The 16,037-nt window shown below is 50.0% G+C and overlaps 1 protein-coding gene across 1 annotated transcript in view; it reads right to left on the bottom strand.

Moving 5' to 3' along the window:
* The window catches only part of PCM1 (pericentriolar material 1), an 866,960-nt gene that overhangs the window by 505,888 nt on the left and 345,035 nt on the right, over positions 1-16,037 (bottom strand). Inside the window, 2 exon segments of the mRNA XM_030191464.1 lie at positions 13,228-13,415; positions 14,939-15,076. Coding sequence (XP_030047324.1) covers positions 13,228-13,415; positions 14,939-15,076 — 326 coding nt within the window.

Here is a 16,037-nt window from a genome sequence, read left to right as displayed (position 1 = left end):
GCACTACACGGGAATTGAGCGACCACTCGTGAGGTTGCATAATCCTGCTCAACCTGTCGGCCAGACTGTTGTTTACGCCTGCCAGATATGTGGCTTGGAGCACCATGCCATGACGGCGAGCCCAGAGCCACATGCTGACGGCTTCCTGACACAGGGGGCGAGATCCGGTGCCCCCCTGCTTGTTGACGTAGTACATGGCAACCTGGTTGTCTGTCTGAATTTGGATAATTTGGTGGGAGAGCCGATCTCTGAAAGCCTTCAGAGCGTTCCAGATCGCTCGCAACTCCAGAAGATTGATCTGCAGATCGCGTTCCTGGAGGGACCAGCTTCCTTGGGTGTGAAGCCCATCGACATGAGCTCCCCATCCCAGGAGAGACGCATCCGTGGTCAGCACTTTTTGTGGCTGAGGAATTTGGAAAGGACGTCCCAGAGTCAAATTGGACCAAATCGTCCACCAATACAGGGATTTGAGAAAACTCGTGGACAGGTGGATCACGTCTTCTAGATCCCCAGCAGCCTGATACCACTGGGAAGCTAGGGTCCATTGGGCAGATCTCATGTGAAGGCGGGCCATGGGAGTCACATGAACTGTGGAGGCCATGTGGCCTAGCAATCTCAACATCTGCCGAGCTGTGATCTGCTGTGACGCTCGCACCCGCGAGACGAGGGACAACAAGTTGTTGGCTCTCGCCTCTGGGAGATAGGCGCGAGCCGTCCGAGAATCCAGCAGAGCTCCTATGAATTCGAGTTTCTGCACTGGGAGAAGATGGGACTTTGGATAATTTATCACAAACCCCAGTAGCTCCAGGAGGCGAATAGTCATCTGCATGGACCGCAGGGCTCCTGCCTCGGATGTGTTCTTCACCAGCCAATCGTCGAGATATGGGAACACGTGCACCCCCAGCCTGCGAAGTGCCGCTGCTACTACAGCCAAGCACTTTGTGAACACCCTGGGCGCAGAGGCGAGCCCAAAGGGTAGCACACAGTACTGGAAGTGACGTGTGCCCAGCTGAAATCGCAGATACTGTCTGTGAGCTGGCAGTATCGGGATGTGTGTGTAGGCATCCTTCAAGTCCAGAGAGCATAGCCAAATCGTTTTCCTGAATCATGGGAAGAAGGGTGCCAAGGGAAAGCATCCTGAACTTTTCTTTGACCAGATATTTGTTCAGGGCCCTTAGGTCTAGGATGGGACGCATCCCCCCTGTTTTCTTTTCCACAAGGAAGTACCTGGAATAGAATCCCAGCACTTCCTGCCCGGATGGCACGAGCTCGACCGCATTGGCGCTGAGAAGGGCGGAGAGTTCCTCTGCAAGTACCTGCTTGTGTTGGAAGCTGTAAGACTGAGCTCCCGGTGGACAATTTGGAGGTTTTGAGGCCAAATTGAGGGTGTATCCTTGCCGGACTATTTGAAGAACCCACCGGTCGGAGGTTATGAGAGGCACCTTTGGTGAAAAGCTTTCAACCTCCCTCCGACTGGCAGGTCGCCCGGCACTGACACTTGGATGTCGGCTATGCTCTGCTGGAGCCAGTCAAAAGCTCGACCCTTGCTTTTGCTGGGGAGCCGAGGGGCCTTGCTGAGGCGCACGCTGCTGACGAGAGCGAGCGCGCTGGGGCTTAGCCTGGGCCGCAGGCTGTCGAGAAGGAGGATTGTACCTACGCTTACCAGAAGAGTAGGGAACAGTCTTCCTTCCCCCCAAAAATCGTCTACCTGTAGAGGTAGAGGCTGAAGGCTGCCGGCGGGAGAACTTGTCGAATGCGGTGTCCCGCTGGTGGAGCTGCTCTACCACCTGTTCGACTTTCTCTCCAAAAATATTATCCGCACGGCAAGGCGAGTCCGCAATCCGCTGCTGGATTCTATTCTCCAGGTCGGAGGCACGCAGCCATGAGAGCCTGCGCATCACCACACCTTGAGCAGCGGCCCTGGACGCAACATCAAAGGTGTCATACACCCCTCTGGCCAGGAATTTTCTGCACGCCTTCAGCTGCCTGACCACCTCCTGAAAAGGCTTGGCTTGCTCAGGGGGGAGCGCATCCACCAAGCCCGCCAACTGCCGCACATTGTTCCGCATGTGTATGCTCGTGTAGAGCTGGTAGGACTGAATTTTGGCCACGAGCATAGAAGAATGGTAGGCCTTCCTCCCAAAGGAGTCCAAGGTTCTAGAGTCCTTGCCCGGGGGCACCGAAGCATGCTCCCTAGAACTCTTGGCCTTCTTTAGGGCCAAATCCACAACTCCAGAGTCGTGAGGCAACTGAGTGCGCATCAGCTCTGGGTCACCATGGATCCGGTACTGGGACTCAATCTTCTTGGGAATGTGGGGGTTAGTTAATGGCTTGGTCCAGTTCGCCAGCAATGTCTTTTTTAGGACATGATGCATGGGTACTGTGGACGCTTCCTTAGGTGGAGAAGGATAGTCCAGGAGCTCAAACATTTCAGCCCTGGGCTCGTCCTCCACAACCACCGGGAAGGGGATGGCCGCAGACATCTCCCGGACAAAGGAAGCGAAAGACAGACTCCCGGGAGGAGAAAGCTGTCTTTCAGGAGAGGGAGTGGGATCAGAAGGAAGACCCTCAGACTCCTCGTCAGAGAAATATCTGATGTCTTTCTCTTCTTCCCACGAGGCCTCACCCTCGGTGTCAGACACAAGTTCACGAACCTGTGTCTGCAACCGTGCCCGGCTCGACTCCGTGGAACCCCGGCCACGGTGGGAGCGTCGAGAGGTAGACTCCCTCGCCCGCACCGGCGAAGCTCCCTCCGCCGACGTAGTCGGGGAGCCTTCCTGGGAGGCGACTGCAGTCGGTACTGCTCGCGGCACCGACGCCGGAGACCTCACCCCGGGCGATGGACCAGCTGGCGCCACGCTCGACAGTACCAGTGGCGCAAGCACCCCCGGTACCGGAGGGGTATGGCGCAACAGCTCTCCCAGGAACTCTGGGAGAACGGCCCGGAGGCTCTCGTTCAGAGCGGCTGCAGAAAAAGGCATGGAGGTCGATGCAGGCGGCGATGTCAGAGTCTGTTCCGGGCGTGGAGGCTGTTCCGGGCTGTCCAGAGTGGAGCGCATCGACACCTCTTGGACAGAGGGTGAGCGGTCCTCTCGGTGCCGATGCCTGCTGGGTGCCGACTCCCTCGGCGACCCAGAGCTCTCGGTGCCGACACGGGAAGGGGACCGGTGTAGATGCTTCTTCGATTTTTTGGAGCGAAGCACGTCACCGGCGCTTCCCGGCACCGACGAGGAGGACGTAGAATCCAACAGTCTCTTCCTCAGGGCCGAGACCGAAGAGGGTCGGTCTCGGGGGGGCTGTACCGCAGGAGCCCTCAGGGTAGGGGGAGACCCACCCAAAGGCTCACCGCCACCAGCAGGGGAATGGACAGCCCTCACCTGCACTCCGGACGAAGCACCACCGTCCGACGACATCAGCAGACGAGGTCCCGGTACCACCGACGTCGATACAGTCGTCCGATGTCTCAGCGCCGATGCAGAGGGTCGATGCCTCGATACACATCGATGCACTGGCGGCCGAGGATGAAGGTCTGGACGCTGAAGACGTCGATGCACTCGATACCCCCGGTGCCGATGCCGACGAAGAGCCCGAGAACAAAATGTTCCACTGGGCTAACCTCGCTACCTGAGTCCGCTTTTGTAAAAGGGAACACAGACTACAGGCCTGAGGGCGGTGCCCAGCCCCCAGACACTGAAGACATGACGCGTGCCTGTCAGTGAGCGAGATTACCCGGGCGCACTGGGTGCACTTCTTGAAGCCGCTGGAAGGCTTCGATGTCATGGGCGGAAAAATCACGCCGGCGAGATCAAAACTCGAAATGGCGAAAATTGGCACCACAAAAATAGGGAGAAGAAAATTTCAACCGAGGCCTAACTAAGGCCTATCCTGACGACGAAAGAAAACTTACCGGGGCGAAAAGCTCAAAATACAGGAAGGGAAAAACCAAAAAGGGTCTTCCCGAAACACTCTCAAACTTTCTCTGAAGAAACGAGTCGAAAACGACGCGCGAGGTCAACTTTCCGGGGCACGAACGGCGAAACACGACCGTACCGAGCGCGGAGAAAAGAAGACTGGCCGGCACGAGCCGGTTTCGGGCGGGAAGACGGCCGCGCATGCGTGGTGCGCATCGGCGCGCGAGGGCTAGCAAAGGCTTTTCCTAGTGAAGATTCCGATTGGAGGGGCTGCCGTGGACGTCACCCATAAGTGAGAACAAGCAGCCTGCTTGCCCTCGGAGAAATTACATTATTTTAGCTAGTATTAGTAAACTGCATACTTTTCACTAAAACCTGAAGTGCATTCTGTGCTAAATCAGAGTAAAAGCTAGATTCCTCACATTCCTTCCCATCAGATAAGAAAAAAGGTCTCAGCCAGAAAACAGTTTTCTACTACATAGTCAGGGATTTCCCTATTTGCTGAAAGCCAGACTGGGATGGTCAGGGTTGAGGTATATGCTTGAGTGCCTTTGTCTATTTTGGCACCCTCTTTTTCCCTTCGCCCTTTTTCCCCCTTCAACTTTTATCCTTAGCTCTCTGCCTTTTCATCTCTTTTGTTGGGACTGTTGCCCTTTTTCATGCAAAGAAATCTCTACAGATAGGCAGAGTTCCAAAGAGAAACAGGAAGGATTTTTGGAGTTTCATGTTCCTATATGCTACTGGCTCCTGGCTTGTATGCTGTATTCCTGACAACTGTGCTCACTCTAATCCTGTGAGAAACATCAATTTACAGTATGCAAATAAAAGCTGTTATTTTATATATATTAAATGTCTGAGTGTTATCTGCACATGTCTCTGGGAAACAAAGAACTGTAATAGCCATGGAGTGACAGTATAGACTGCAAGCAACAAAGAGCTTACACAGGGCTGCCTCACGACCCAGATTGGAAAGGCAGGATAGGCTGTAGCTGAGAGCCTGAGGTAGAGGCTATCTAGCTGGCAGGCCATAGAGGCTGTGGGTTAGTTGCGCGCAGAGCTCACAGTGTAGGCGGCTGCATATGGGCTCGCATCAGCTTGGTCTTGATTTGTTGGCATCCTGAGCTTCCGAATTTAAATTTCAGTTCAACAGAGATAAGACAAAGTTTCTTGTGGTAAACATCTTCCATTGCACCATATAGTGAAGATACTCACCTGTAGCAGGTACTTTCCTAGGACAGCAGGCCGATTGTTCTCACATGTGGGTTGACTTCCATGTCGGCACAGGAATCGGCATATTGCCAGCAAAATAAACAATGTTTTGCTAGAGTCCTTTAGCGCGCACCACGCTGACGACTTCCCGCCGGTAGCATACACGTGCTACTTCAGTTTAATCAAAAAGCATAAAAACAAACAACAACAACAACTCCTCCAAAGGGGAGGCGGGCAGGTTTCTGAGAACAATCAGCCTGCTGCCCTCGGAGAATACCTGGTCAGTATCTTTGCTTTCTCCGAGGACAAGCAGGCTGCTTGTTCTCACATGTGGGGTATCCCTAGCAACCAGACTCACTCAAAACAATGAACATTGGACAAAACAATGAACATTGGACAATTGGGCCTCACAATGGCGATGACATAATATAGATTGACCTGAAACCATAAACAACTAACTGAGAGTGCAGCCTGAAACAGAACAAAATTGGGTCTACGGGGGTGGAGTTGGATTCTAAACCCCGAACAGATTCTGTAGCACCGACTGCCCAAACAGACTGTCATGTCGCGTATCCTGCTGAAGGCAGTAGTGAGATGTGAATGTGTGGACTGATGACCACGTTGCAGCCTTGCAAATCTCTTCAATGGAGGCTGACTTTATGTGAGCCACTGACGCAGCCATGGCTCTGACATTATGAGCTGTGAATGGCCCCCTAGAGTCAGCCCAGCTTGGGCATAAGTGAAGGAAATACAATCTGCTAGCCAATTGGAGATTGTGCGTTTTCCGATGGCGACTCCCCTCCTGTTGGGATCGAAAGAAAAACAATTAGGCGGACTGTCTGAAGGGCTTCGTCTGCTCCACGTATAAGGCTAATGCTCTCTTGCAGTCTAAGGTATGCAAAATGATTTCACCAGGGTGGGTATGAGGACGGGGAAAGAATGTTGGCAAGACAATTGACTGGTTCAGATGGAACTCAGAAACAACCTTCGGAAGGAATTTAAGAGTGTGTGTGGAGGACTACTCTGTTGTGATGAAACCTGATGTAAGGTGCATGCACTACCAAGGCCTGACGCTCACTGGCTCAACGAGCTGAAGTAATAGCCCCAAGAAAACGACCTTCCAGGTCAAGTACTTCAGATGGCAAGAATTCAGTGGCTGAAAAGGAGCTTTCATCAGCTGGATGAGAACGATGTTGAGATCCCCTGACACTGGTGGAGGTTTGACAGGGGGCTTTGACAAAAGCAAACCTCTCATGAAGCAAACAACTAAAGGCTGTCCAGAAATAGGCTTACCCTCTATACGGCGATGATAAGCACTAATCGCACTAAGGTGAACTCTTACGTAGTTGGTCTTGAGACCAGAGTCTGACAAGTGTAGAAGGTATTCAAGCAGGGTCTGTGTAGGACAAGAAAGAGGATCTAGGGCCTTGCTGTCACACCAGATGGCAAACCTCCTCGTTTTGAGTGTTGGAAAATACTCCAATCGTCATGGTTTTTCGGAGGACAACTCCAGAAGAAGAAGGAACCAAATCTGACACGGCCAGAAGGGAGCAACCAGAATCATGGTTCCGCAGACTTGCTTGAGTTTCAGCAAAGTCTTCCCTACTAGAGGTATGAGAGGATACGCATACAGGCAGCCTGTTCCCTAATGGAGGAGAAAGGCATCAGTAGCTGTCGTGGGCCTGAAGCCTGGAACAGAACTGAGGGACCTTGTGATTGATCTGTATGGCAAAAAGATCCACCAAGGGGATGCCCCACGCTCGGAAGATCTTGCGGACTACGCTCATGTTCAGTGACCACTCGTGAGGTTGCATTATCCGGCTCAGTCTGTTGGCCAGACTGTTGTTTACGTCTGCCAGATAAGTGGCTTGCAGAAACATGCCGTGACGGCACACCCAAAACCACATCTGGACAGCTTCCTGACACAGAGGGCGAGATCCGGTGCCCCCCTGCTTATTGGTGTAAGGTGGAGTGCCCTCCTGCTTATTGGTGGAGGAGTGGCCTAGTGGTTAGGGTGGTGGACTTTGGTCCTGGGGAACTGAGTTCGATTCCTACTTCAGGCACAGGCAGCTCCTTGTGACTCTGGGCAAGTCACTTAACCCTCCATTGCCCCATGTAAGCCGCATTGAGCCTGCCATGTGTTATGATTGGGGTCAGAACCCCTCTCAAACTTACCTCTTTCCTGGGGGTCAGCTTCTTAGCTGGCTTCTGTTTCTTTTGTCTGTCCTGTCTGAGCTGGCTCTGTCTCTCTGTGCTGGCAGCTTCCAGCAGCATGGGGTTAATTGTTTCATTTTACCACAGCTGTGTGGGTGGACTGAGTTAGCTCTACCTGTCTTTGGGTGTACTGGCTTCAAGTGCTTCACGGTTTTGCATTGGTGTGGGCTGGGCCTCTCTGGGTCAGTGTGCTTTTGCCTAGGTCTAGGGAGTGTGACATCATCAGGGAGGGCCTTGATAAGGAAGTGGTGTTGTTTCCTTCAGTGCCTTTGCAACAGTGGTGTTTGCTTTAGGTAGGGTGGTGCAGTGTGCACTTCTGACTTTGTGTCTAGTTTCCCTGCTTGCTTTTGCTAAGGGCCAGGTTAGTGTTAGTGCAGTGTGCACTGGTGACTGTGTTTAGCTTTCCTGCTTTTCCCTTATGGTTCCCCTGCTTTTCCCTCTTGGTTTTGGAAGCATTGCTGTGTGTAGGGCTTTGGAAGCTCTGTTGCTGATAGAAGTACTTCAGGGTTTGGTGTTGTTAGGAACACTGCAGAGTTTGCTGTTAGAAGTACTTCTGGTGTTTGTGCTATTGGGAGCATTGCAGTCTTTGCTGTTGGTGTTTGGTGCTTTAGAAGCACTTTTGGCTTATATGTTAACTTCCCTGTTTTTTCCTTGTGGCTCCCCTGTCTTCCCTTTCAGTGCTAGGAGCTCTTCTGGTTGCTTACCAGAGTAGTGCTTAGGAAGCACCTTGTTAGTTGTATCTAGCTTAGGTAGCTTGGTAGTTTTGTGTTTAGCTTATTAGTGTAGAGCTCTGCTTGTAGCTTGGTGCTTAGTAGCACCTGTGTTAGCTTTGTGTTTAGTTCCCTGCTCTGTTAGTTTAGGGCTTAGAAAGTCCCTTTCTTGAGCAGGGCTTAGGAGCTCCTGTTTAGTATAGGGCTTAGGAAGTCCTTTTGTCAGTTTACTGTTAGGAACACTCCTGCTGGGGTAGGGCTTGGGAGCACATAGATCAGTTTAGGTTTAGGAGCACTTCTGTTTCCAGTCCTGGTCCCTGTGTCATCCGGTATTCCAGTAAGTCCTGCCGGCTACTTGAACCCAGGAGCTCAACTCTTGGGGGGCTTAGTAGCTAAGCGCAGGTGAAGCTGTGCGGACCAGTCCAGTGTGCTCCAGTCCAGTGTGTTCCGGTCCGGTGTGTGTTCCAGTCTGGTGCGCTCCAGTCCGGGGGATTCCAGTCCAGTGTTCCAGTCTGGGGGGTTCCAGTCCTGTGTCCTCTAGTCCGGGGAATTCCAGTCCAGTGTTCCAGTCCATGTGTTCCGGCTCGCTGGGCGGTGCCTGCAGTCCCTGCCGGTGTCGGTGTGCTTGCCCAGCGTTGGTTGGTGGGTTTTGCCTGCTGCTGTCGCTCCTCGTCAGCAGCCCAAGGGCTCACGTTTGCTCCAGAGCCCAGACCCGCGGGCTCTGAACCTGAGAACCTGACACCATGAGTGGGAAAGCGCGGGGTACAAATGTAACAAAAAAAAAAAATACATGGCAACCTGATTGTCTGTCTGAATCAATATGATTTGGTTGGACAGCCGGTCTCTGAAAGCCTTTAGAGCGCTCCAGATCGCTCGCAATTCCAGGAGATTAATCTGAAGACCTTTTCCCTGAAAGGACCAGGCTCCTTGAGTGTGAAGCCCATCCACATGAGCTCCCCATTCTAGGAGGGATGCATCCGTCATCAGCACTTTTTGTGGCTGAGGAATTTGGAATTGACATCCCAAGGTCAAATTGGTCCAAATCGTCCACCAATGCAGAGAATTAAGGAAATTGGTGGACAATTGGATCACATCCTCTAGATCTCCTGCAGCTTGATGCCACTGGGAGGCCAGGGTCCATTGAGCTGATCTCATGTGCAAGCGTACCATGGGAGTTACATGAACTGTGGAGGCCATGTGCCCCAGGAGTCTCAACAACTGCCAAGCTGTGATCTGTTGAGACGCTCGTACTAAGGACACTAGGGACAGAAGGTTGTCCGCCCTTGCCTCGGGGAGATAAGCACAAGCTTTGTGTTCAACAGAGCACCAATGAATTCCAATTTCTGAACTGGGGTGAGATGGGACTTGGAATAATTTATCACAAACCCCAGAAGTTCCAGCACCTGAATAGTCATTCGCATGGACTGCTGAGCGCCTGCCTTCGAGGTGCTCTTCACCAGCCAATCGTCAAGATAAGGGAACACATGCACTCCCAGTCTGCGTAGCAACGCTGAAACTACCGCTAGGCACTTTGTGAACACCCTGGGCGCAGATGCCAGACCAAAGGGCAGGACACAGTACTGAAAGTGCTGAGTTCCCAGCCGAAAACGCAGATACTTCCTGTGAGCTGGAAGTATTGGGACATGTGTGTAAGCATCGTTTAAGTTCAGAGAGCATAGCCAATCATTTTCCTCAATCATGGGAAGCAGGGTGCCCAGGGAAACATCCTGAATTTTTCTCGAACTAGAAATTTGTTCAGGACCCTTAGGTCTAGAATGGGATACATCCCCTGTTTTCTTTTGCACAAGGAAGTACCTGGAATAGAATCCCAGCCCTTCTTCCCCTGGTGGAACGGGCTCGACCGCACTGGCCTTTAGAAGGGTGTAGAGTTCCTCTGCAAGTACCTGCTTGTGCTGGGAACTGTAAGAATGAGCTCCCAGTGGGCAATTTGGAGGTTTGGATTCCAGATTGAAGGTGTATCCTAACCGGACTATTTGAAGAACCCACCGGTCGGAGGTTATGAGAGGCTACCTTTGGTGAAAAAAAATCAACCTCCCCCCTACTGGCAAGTCGTCCAGTACGGACACTTTTACTGAGGCTATGCTGAACCGGAGCCAGTCAAAAGCCCGTCCCTTGGTTTTCCTGGGGAGCAGAATGGGCCTTAGTCGCACACTATTGACGAGAATGAGCTTGCTGGGGCTGAGCCTGGATAGGCTGCCGAGAAGCAGGAGTGTACCTGCGCCTAGAATAGGTATAGGGGGCACTCCTCCTCCCACCAAAAAACCTCCTAGATGAGGAGGCAGTAGCAGAAGGCACCCGGTGGGAGAGAGAATCCATAGCATCATTATGCTTCTTGATCTGGTCAATAAGATCCAAAAAGATTGTGTCCCCCCCCTCCCCCCCGGCAAGGAACATCCGCCATCCACTGCTGGACAGAGTGATCCAGGTCAGAGACACGCAGCCATGAGAGTCTGCGCATCACTATACCTTGAGCGGCGATCCTGGATGTTACGTCAAAAATACCCCTGGCCAGGAACTTGCGACACGCCTTCTGCTGCCTGATCACCTGGCGAAAAGGCTCGGAGAGCTCCGTAGGGAGTGCATCAACCAAGCTGGATAGTTGACGTATCAGTCCCGCAAGTGTACGCTCGTGAAGAGCTGGTATGACTGGATCTTGGCAGCAAGCATAGCGGCCAGATATGTCTTCCTCCCAAAAGAATCAAGAGTCCTAGCTTCTCTGCCTGGGGGCGCCAAAGCATAGTCTCTAGTACTCCTGGCTCTCTTGAGGGCGGAATCCACCACCATGGAATTGTGGGGTAACTGAGACCTCATCAACCCAGGTTCACCGTGGATCCGATACTGGGATTCAGCTTTTTTCGGGACCACGGGGCCAGACAGAGGGGCAGACCAGTTTCGAATAATGACTTCCCTTCAGTACCTTATGCAGAAGAACTGTCACAGCCTCTTTAGGTGGAGAAAAATAATCCAAGACCTCCAGCATCTCAGTCCTGGGCTCACCCTCAACCTCCACAGGGAAGGGAATAGCCGTAGCCATTTCCCAGAGAAGAGGAAAAGGACAGACTCTCCGGTGGAGATAGTCTCCTTTCTAGCGGAGCGAAAGGATCAGAGGTAATCCCAAAGGACTCATCAGAAGAGAAGTACCTGGGATCCTCACCTGACTCCCACGAACGCTCCTGCTCAGTGTCGGATAAAACCTGAGTTAAGGTGCTTCGACACTGGACCTGCCGCGACGCCAAGGAACGATGTCCTCTATGGCAATGTCGAGAAGTCGATGCCCTGTCCGACTGTGGCGAAGCTCCCTCCACCGACGTCGAAGGGGAGTCGACCTTGGTGGCAGCCAACGTCGATGCTGCCAAAGCAAAGGGCCAGACACTGCTGCAGCAGCAGGTACAGATGACGCAAGCACCCCCAACACTGAAGCTGACTGTCGTAGCAGTCCCTCCAGAAGTTCTGGAAACAACGCCTGGATGTGCTCATTGAGAGCCCGCCATCGGAGAAGGCTGCGGGGTCGGTGGGGACAGGTGGTGTCAGAATCCATGGAGGTTCGGGAGCAGGTACTGGGCTGCTAGGAGACCAACGCATTGGCACCTCCTGCATCGAGGGGGATCGATCCTCTCGGCGTCGTCGCTTCTCGGGTGCCGACTCTCTCGATGCCCCGGAGCTTCCGGTACCGTGTGTCGAAAGAGAACAATGACAGTGCTTCTTCGCCTTTGCTCGACGCCCGTCATCGAGACTCTTCGGTACCGATGAGGACATGGAATCTTCACGTCTCCTCAGCGCTGGGTCCGACGATGGTCGGTCCCGGGGGCCCTGCATAACAGGAGGCCTCAAGGCAGGTGGAGACCCACTCAATGCCTCACTGCTCCCAGCTCGAGTTGGTCTCTCAACAGCCATAACCTTTCTTTCCGACGTCGATGCTCCTGTCAATATCCACGCCGCTGACCTCGATACCGATGTCGAAGGACCGGACTAAGCCCCACAAAAGTTTTCTCATTGGGCTTCTCGAGACGCTTGAGTCCGTTTCTTCATACGAAGACACAAGACTACAAGCGGCTGGGCTATGGTCGGGCCCAAGGCACTGGATACACCAGGCGTGGGTATCTGTACCTGAGATAGTCTGGTTGCACCGCATACAACGCTTGAAGCCGCTGGGTGTCTTCGATGACATGGAAGGGAAAATGGCTTCGGCGAAATCAAACGACGCGATTGTGTCTTGAAAAGAACAAAGGGTACAAAAGAAAGGGAAGAACCCGGCTGTGCGGTCTGAAAATTGGCCGCATCAAAAAAGAAAGAAGCCTTATAAAAAGGCCTAAAACTAAGAAAAATACGTGGAGAACTGTTTTGTTTTTTTTTTAAATAAAATGAGGAGGAAAAGAAAAAGTTAACTAAACTCGTCATCAGACTCTTTCTCCTGGGCCAAAAATGAAGAGCAGTGTAGAAACGCTGTCTCTCCGCTGCAGACAAGAAAAAACTGAAGTAGCACGTTCACGCTACGGGCGGGAAGTCGTCCGCACAAGCGTGGTGCGCGTGCTAGAAGACTCTAGGCAAAACTTTATTTTGCTGGCAAAATGCTGATTCCTGGGCCGACGTGGACGCCAACCCACATGTGAGAACAAGCAGCCTGCTTGTCCTCAGAGAAAATAAAATTACTTGTAGCAGGTATTCTCCGAGGACAGCAGGGCTTACGTTCTCACAAGTGGGTAATGCGGTGCCGGGTCCAGGCTTTCTGACAAGCCATAAGAACTTTTGTTGAGCACAATACACGCTCCACCAAGCATGTGCGAGAGCCTTTCTACCCGCCGCTCATGTTCAGCTACTACAGTTAAATACAGCAAAAAAAAAAAAAAATGGGAGACAACTCCTAGGTGATGTGGGATGGTTTGTGAGAATATAAGCCATGCTGTCCTTGTAGAATACATGACTCCAGTTTTACTGCATAGTGTTGACATTTAAGTGCATATTATGCCATAATATTTTATTTATGTACTATTATTTAAATATTTTTACTGCTGTAATTGTTTATTGCCGATGTTAAACTTATTCTTGTACACTGCCTTGGGTGAAATTCTTAAAAAAAAAAAAAAAAACAATGTGTGTAAAAGATAGATAGACAGACAGATAGATTAGATAGATATAGATAAACAAAAATATAGATCTCTTACTTTTCGGTCCTGCTCTGTTGCTGAGTGCAGAGTGTGTCTGAGCCATCACTCTTAACAGATGCAGCAGCAGATAAAGCTTCTCCTTGCCCTTTTCTCCTTTGGTGTTCAGCCATTAGAGCCTCAAGTTGCTTCCTTCTCTGTCGCAGTTCTTCCCTTAAAATTTGGTGTCTCCTTATCTCAGACCAAAGCTAAAATGAAGCATTTAATTCTTTAGTCTTGCTACAGCATTATGCTATCAAAGCCAGAATTAAAAAAAAAAAAAAGTTTACTCTAAGATTCATTATACTTCCTAAGCAAATGTATAATGGCAGACCTCAAACTTGGTTTAAATCAGAGCCAGACCCCCAAAAAACAGAGAAGCAAGAGTGGCCTCAGCCATTGTCCCCTTCTTCTCACTCTGCCACCCCCTTCCCATGTTCAAGAGTGGAGGAGGGAATCCCCTTACAACTTTCAGAAATTGATTTACTAAGGCTCTGTTCCATTCTGCATCTATGGGCCAAGTTACTAAATCAGTCTCTTAAGGTCACACTGCACATTCCTGGCAGACGCCCATCAGTGTCCTTTCCAAAAGCAATGCTATCAGATGTGCAACAGCTCTTCTGCAAGGTGAATAAGCAAAGCAGCAATTGCTTCTCTGCTTCACCTATCACCTTGGCCTGAGTCCCCAACTAGCCTCATTTTTCTATACTTCCCCATCCCAGTCCTTACTCAGTCCATCACTCTCTCTTTTACCCCCCCCCCCCCCCCCCACCTCACCATTTCTGTCTCTTGCTCTCTCTTATTATCGCCCCACCCCAGTCTTTAGCCAGGTTCTCTCTCATATAGCCCGCAAACTGTTGCGCTCTCTCTTTCTAAAATATATACTAACCCCCATCTTTTACCACAAGATAACACACAGGTTTGATGCACCTCCCAGTCTCCGCCCTGCCACCATTTCTACACTGCTGAAGAAAACAGTGTTCTACACTCCCTGCTGTGCAATCTGGCTCTCTAAATTTGAACCCTGCAGCACCGGAAGTAAGAGCTGGTCTCATGAAACTTGAGATCAGATGACCAGTTGGAAGGTGCTGCACTGCATGGCTCAAACTTAGAGAGGGCCAAATTTTGCACTAGGAAATGTAGAAGAACAGGTTTCTTCCACAGAAATGGCAGGACAAAAAAAGTTCAAGGGCATAAAAATGCTGCTGCCACAGTGCAAATTCTAGGCACTATGGCTACCTGGCACCTGGGATGTGTCAAGCATTGGCAAGGAGTATAGCAAAAAAGGTGATTTCATAATACTGTGCAGGCTATCCTGTCCTAGGCTGTCACTGCATTATGCAGACAACACATATCAATTTATTAGGTGACACATGGCACTTCCAGAGAACTAAAGTTGTGGAATTTAGAGTACCTTTCCAGTTTTTGCTGATCTACAAGAGAACCAACATGCTTAAGTGTATGAAACAGTGAAAAGTCTGGGAATTCTAAAATCCTCCAAAACGTTAGTTAGTAAAAAAAATAATACAATAGATAATTACATAGTTTTTAACAGCAAATGCCCAAATATGAAAATGAGCCACATATCATAAAAGCCCTAATATTTAAGTTAAATATTGGACCGTTTTATTGACAGTAACGCATATATGAAGGGGGGGGGGTCTTTATTGTCCTTCAAGCAAGGTTTTAAAAAATTAGCTTTTACATATAAGCCATAAATGACATGTAATACCTCACTGTCTACAGCTGTTGAGTCTTCAGGATCTGGCATTGCCTGCAGTTCCGATGTATTTGTTTCATGTACACCTGGAGTTGAAGCAGCTGCTGGAGGCTCTCTAGTCAGACAGTTCCCAATAGTAGGTGTGGACAGCTAGAAAAAGAGTAATATGGTTGAAACTTTGTTGCAGCTTTTGTGTAGGCTCAAACCAACACAACACCCTATACATCTAAAGTCCGTTTTTGTCACCTCTGGTGTTGACAAGTACTGATTAGCCTAATGTTCTCTAAAACCTTAAAGTTTTGTGAATCATACAAAACTCTGCCACTCATCAATTGACAAGGATCAGGAACTGTATTAACATTCTACCAAATTAAAGGACCATACATTGGGTACCTGATGTCTAGAGGTTTCAGTTTTAAGTACGTACCTCGATTTAAAAAGGACCACATAAAGGAAAAATCTGATTACTTAAAGGATATATTCATAATATTACAATGCATGTGTTCTGTTGTTTGCTAAGACGAGGTTGCTATTTGCTCCACCTATATGTACAGCAACAGCTGGACTTTTGCTTTGGAATTCTCTTCTTGAAACAATTAAAATTAGAAAATGCTCTATTAACAAATAAACAGTTGATACAACCTGTGTTGAAAGAAATTTTTAAACTGAGAACACATTGGCATGGTCTCGGGAGGTTTTTTTGAGGGTGGTCTGATAGGATTTCTCATTTTATGTTGCATGTTTTTATTTATGTTTGATATTTTATTAGACTGCTATTGCTAAGTTATTTTATGTTTCAATCATTTTTATTGCAAATTCAATAAACAATGTACAGGTGTGCAAGTGTACAAAGATCTTTGCAGGATTAACATCTGAACCAACACTATTACAACGATGCACTCCAATGTGTCTATCTAACAGTTCTTCTATCTCTTCCCATCTTCCCCCCCTTTAGAACTCCCCCCCAACTTTCCCCTCCCTCCCCCCCCCCCCGGTTCTCAATGGTCTACTCTCAGTCTACAGGTATTCAGGGTCTCTCCTTTGCAACCACACAGTCTCTCAATTTAGAAGGTAAAATTATGTATAATCATACCTGATAATTTTCTTTCCA

Source organism: Microcaecilia unicolor, chromosome 2 (assembly GCF_901765095.1).
Source record: "Microcaecilia unicolor chromosome 2, aMicUni1.1, whole genome shotgun sequence".
Lineage (NCBI taxonomy): Eukaryota > Metazoa > Chordata > Amphibia > Gymnophiona > Siphonopidae > Microcaecilia > Microcaecilia unicolor.
Note: the sequence above shows the minus strand (reverse complement) of the source record. Positions and strands in the feature narration are given on the sequence as shown.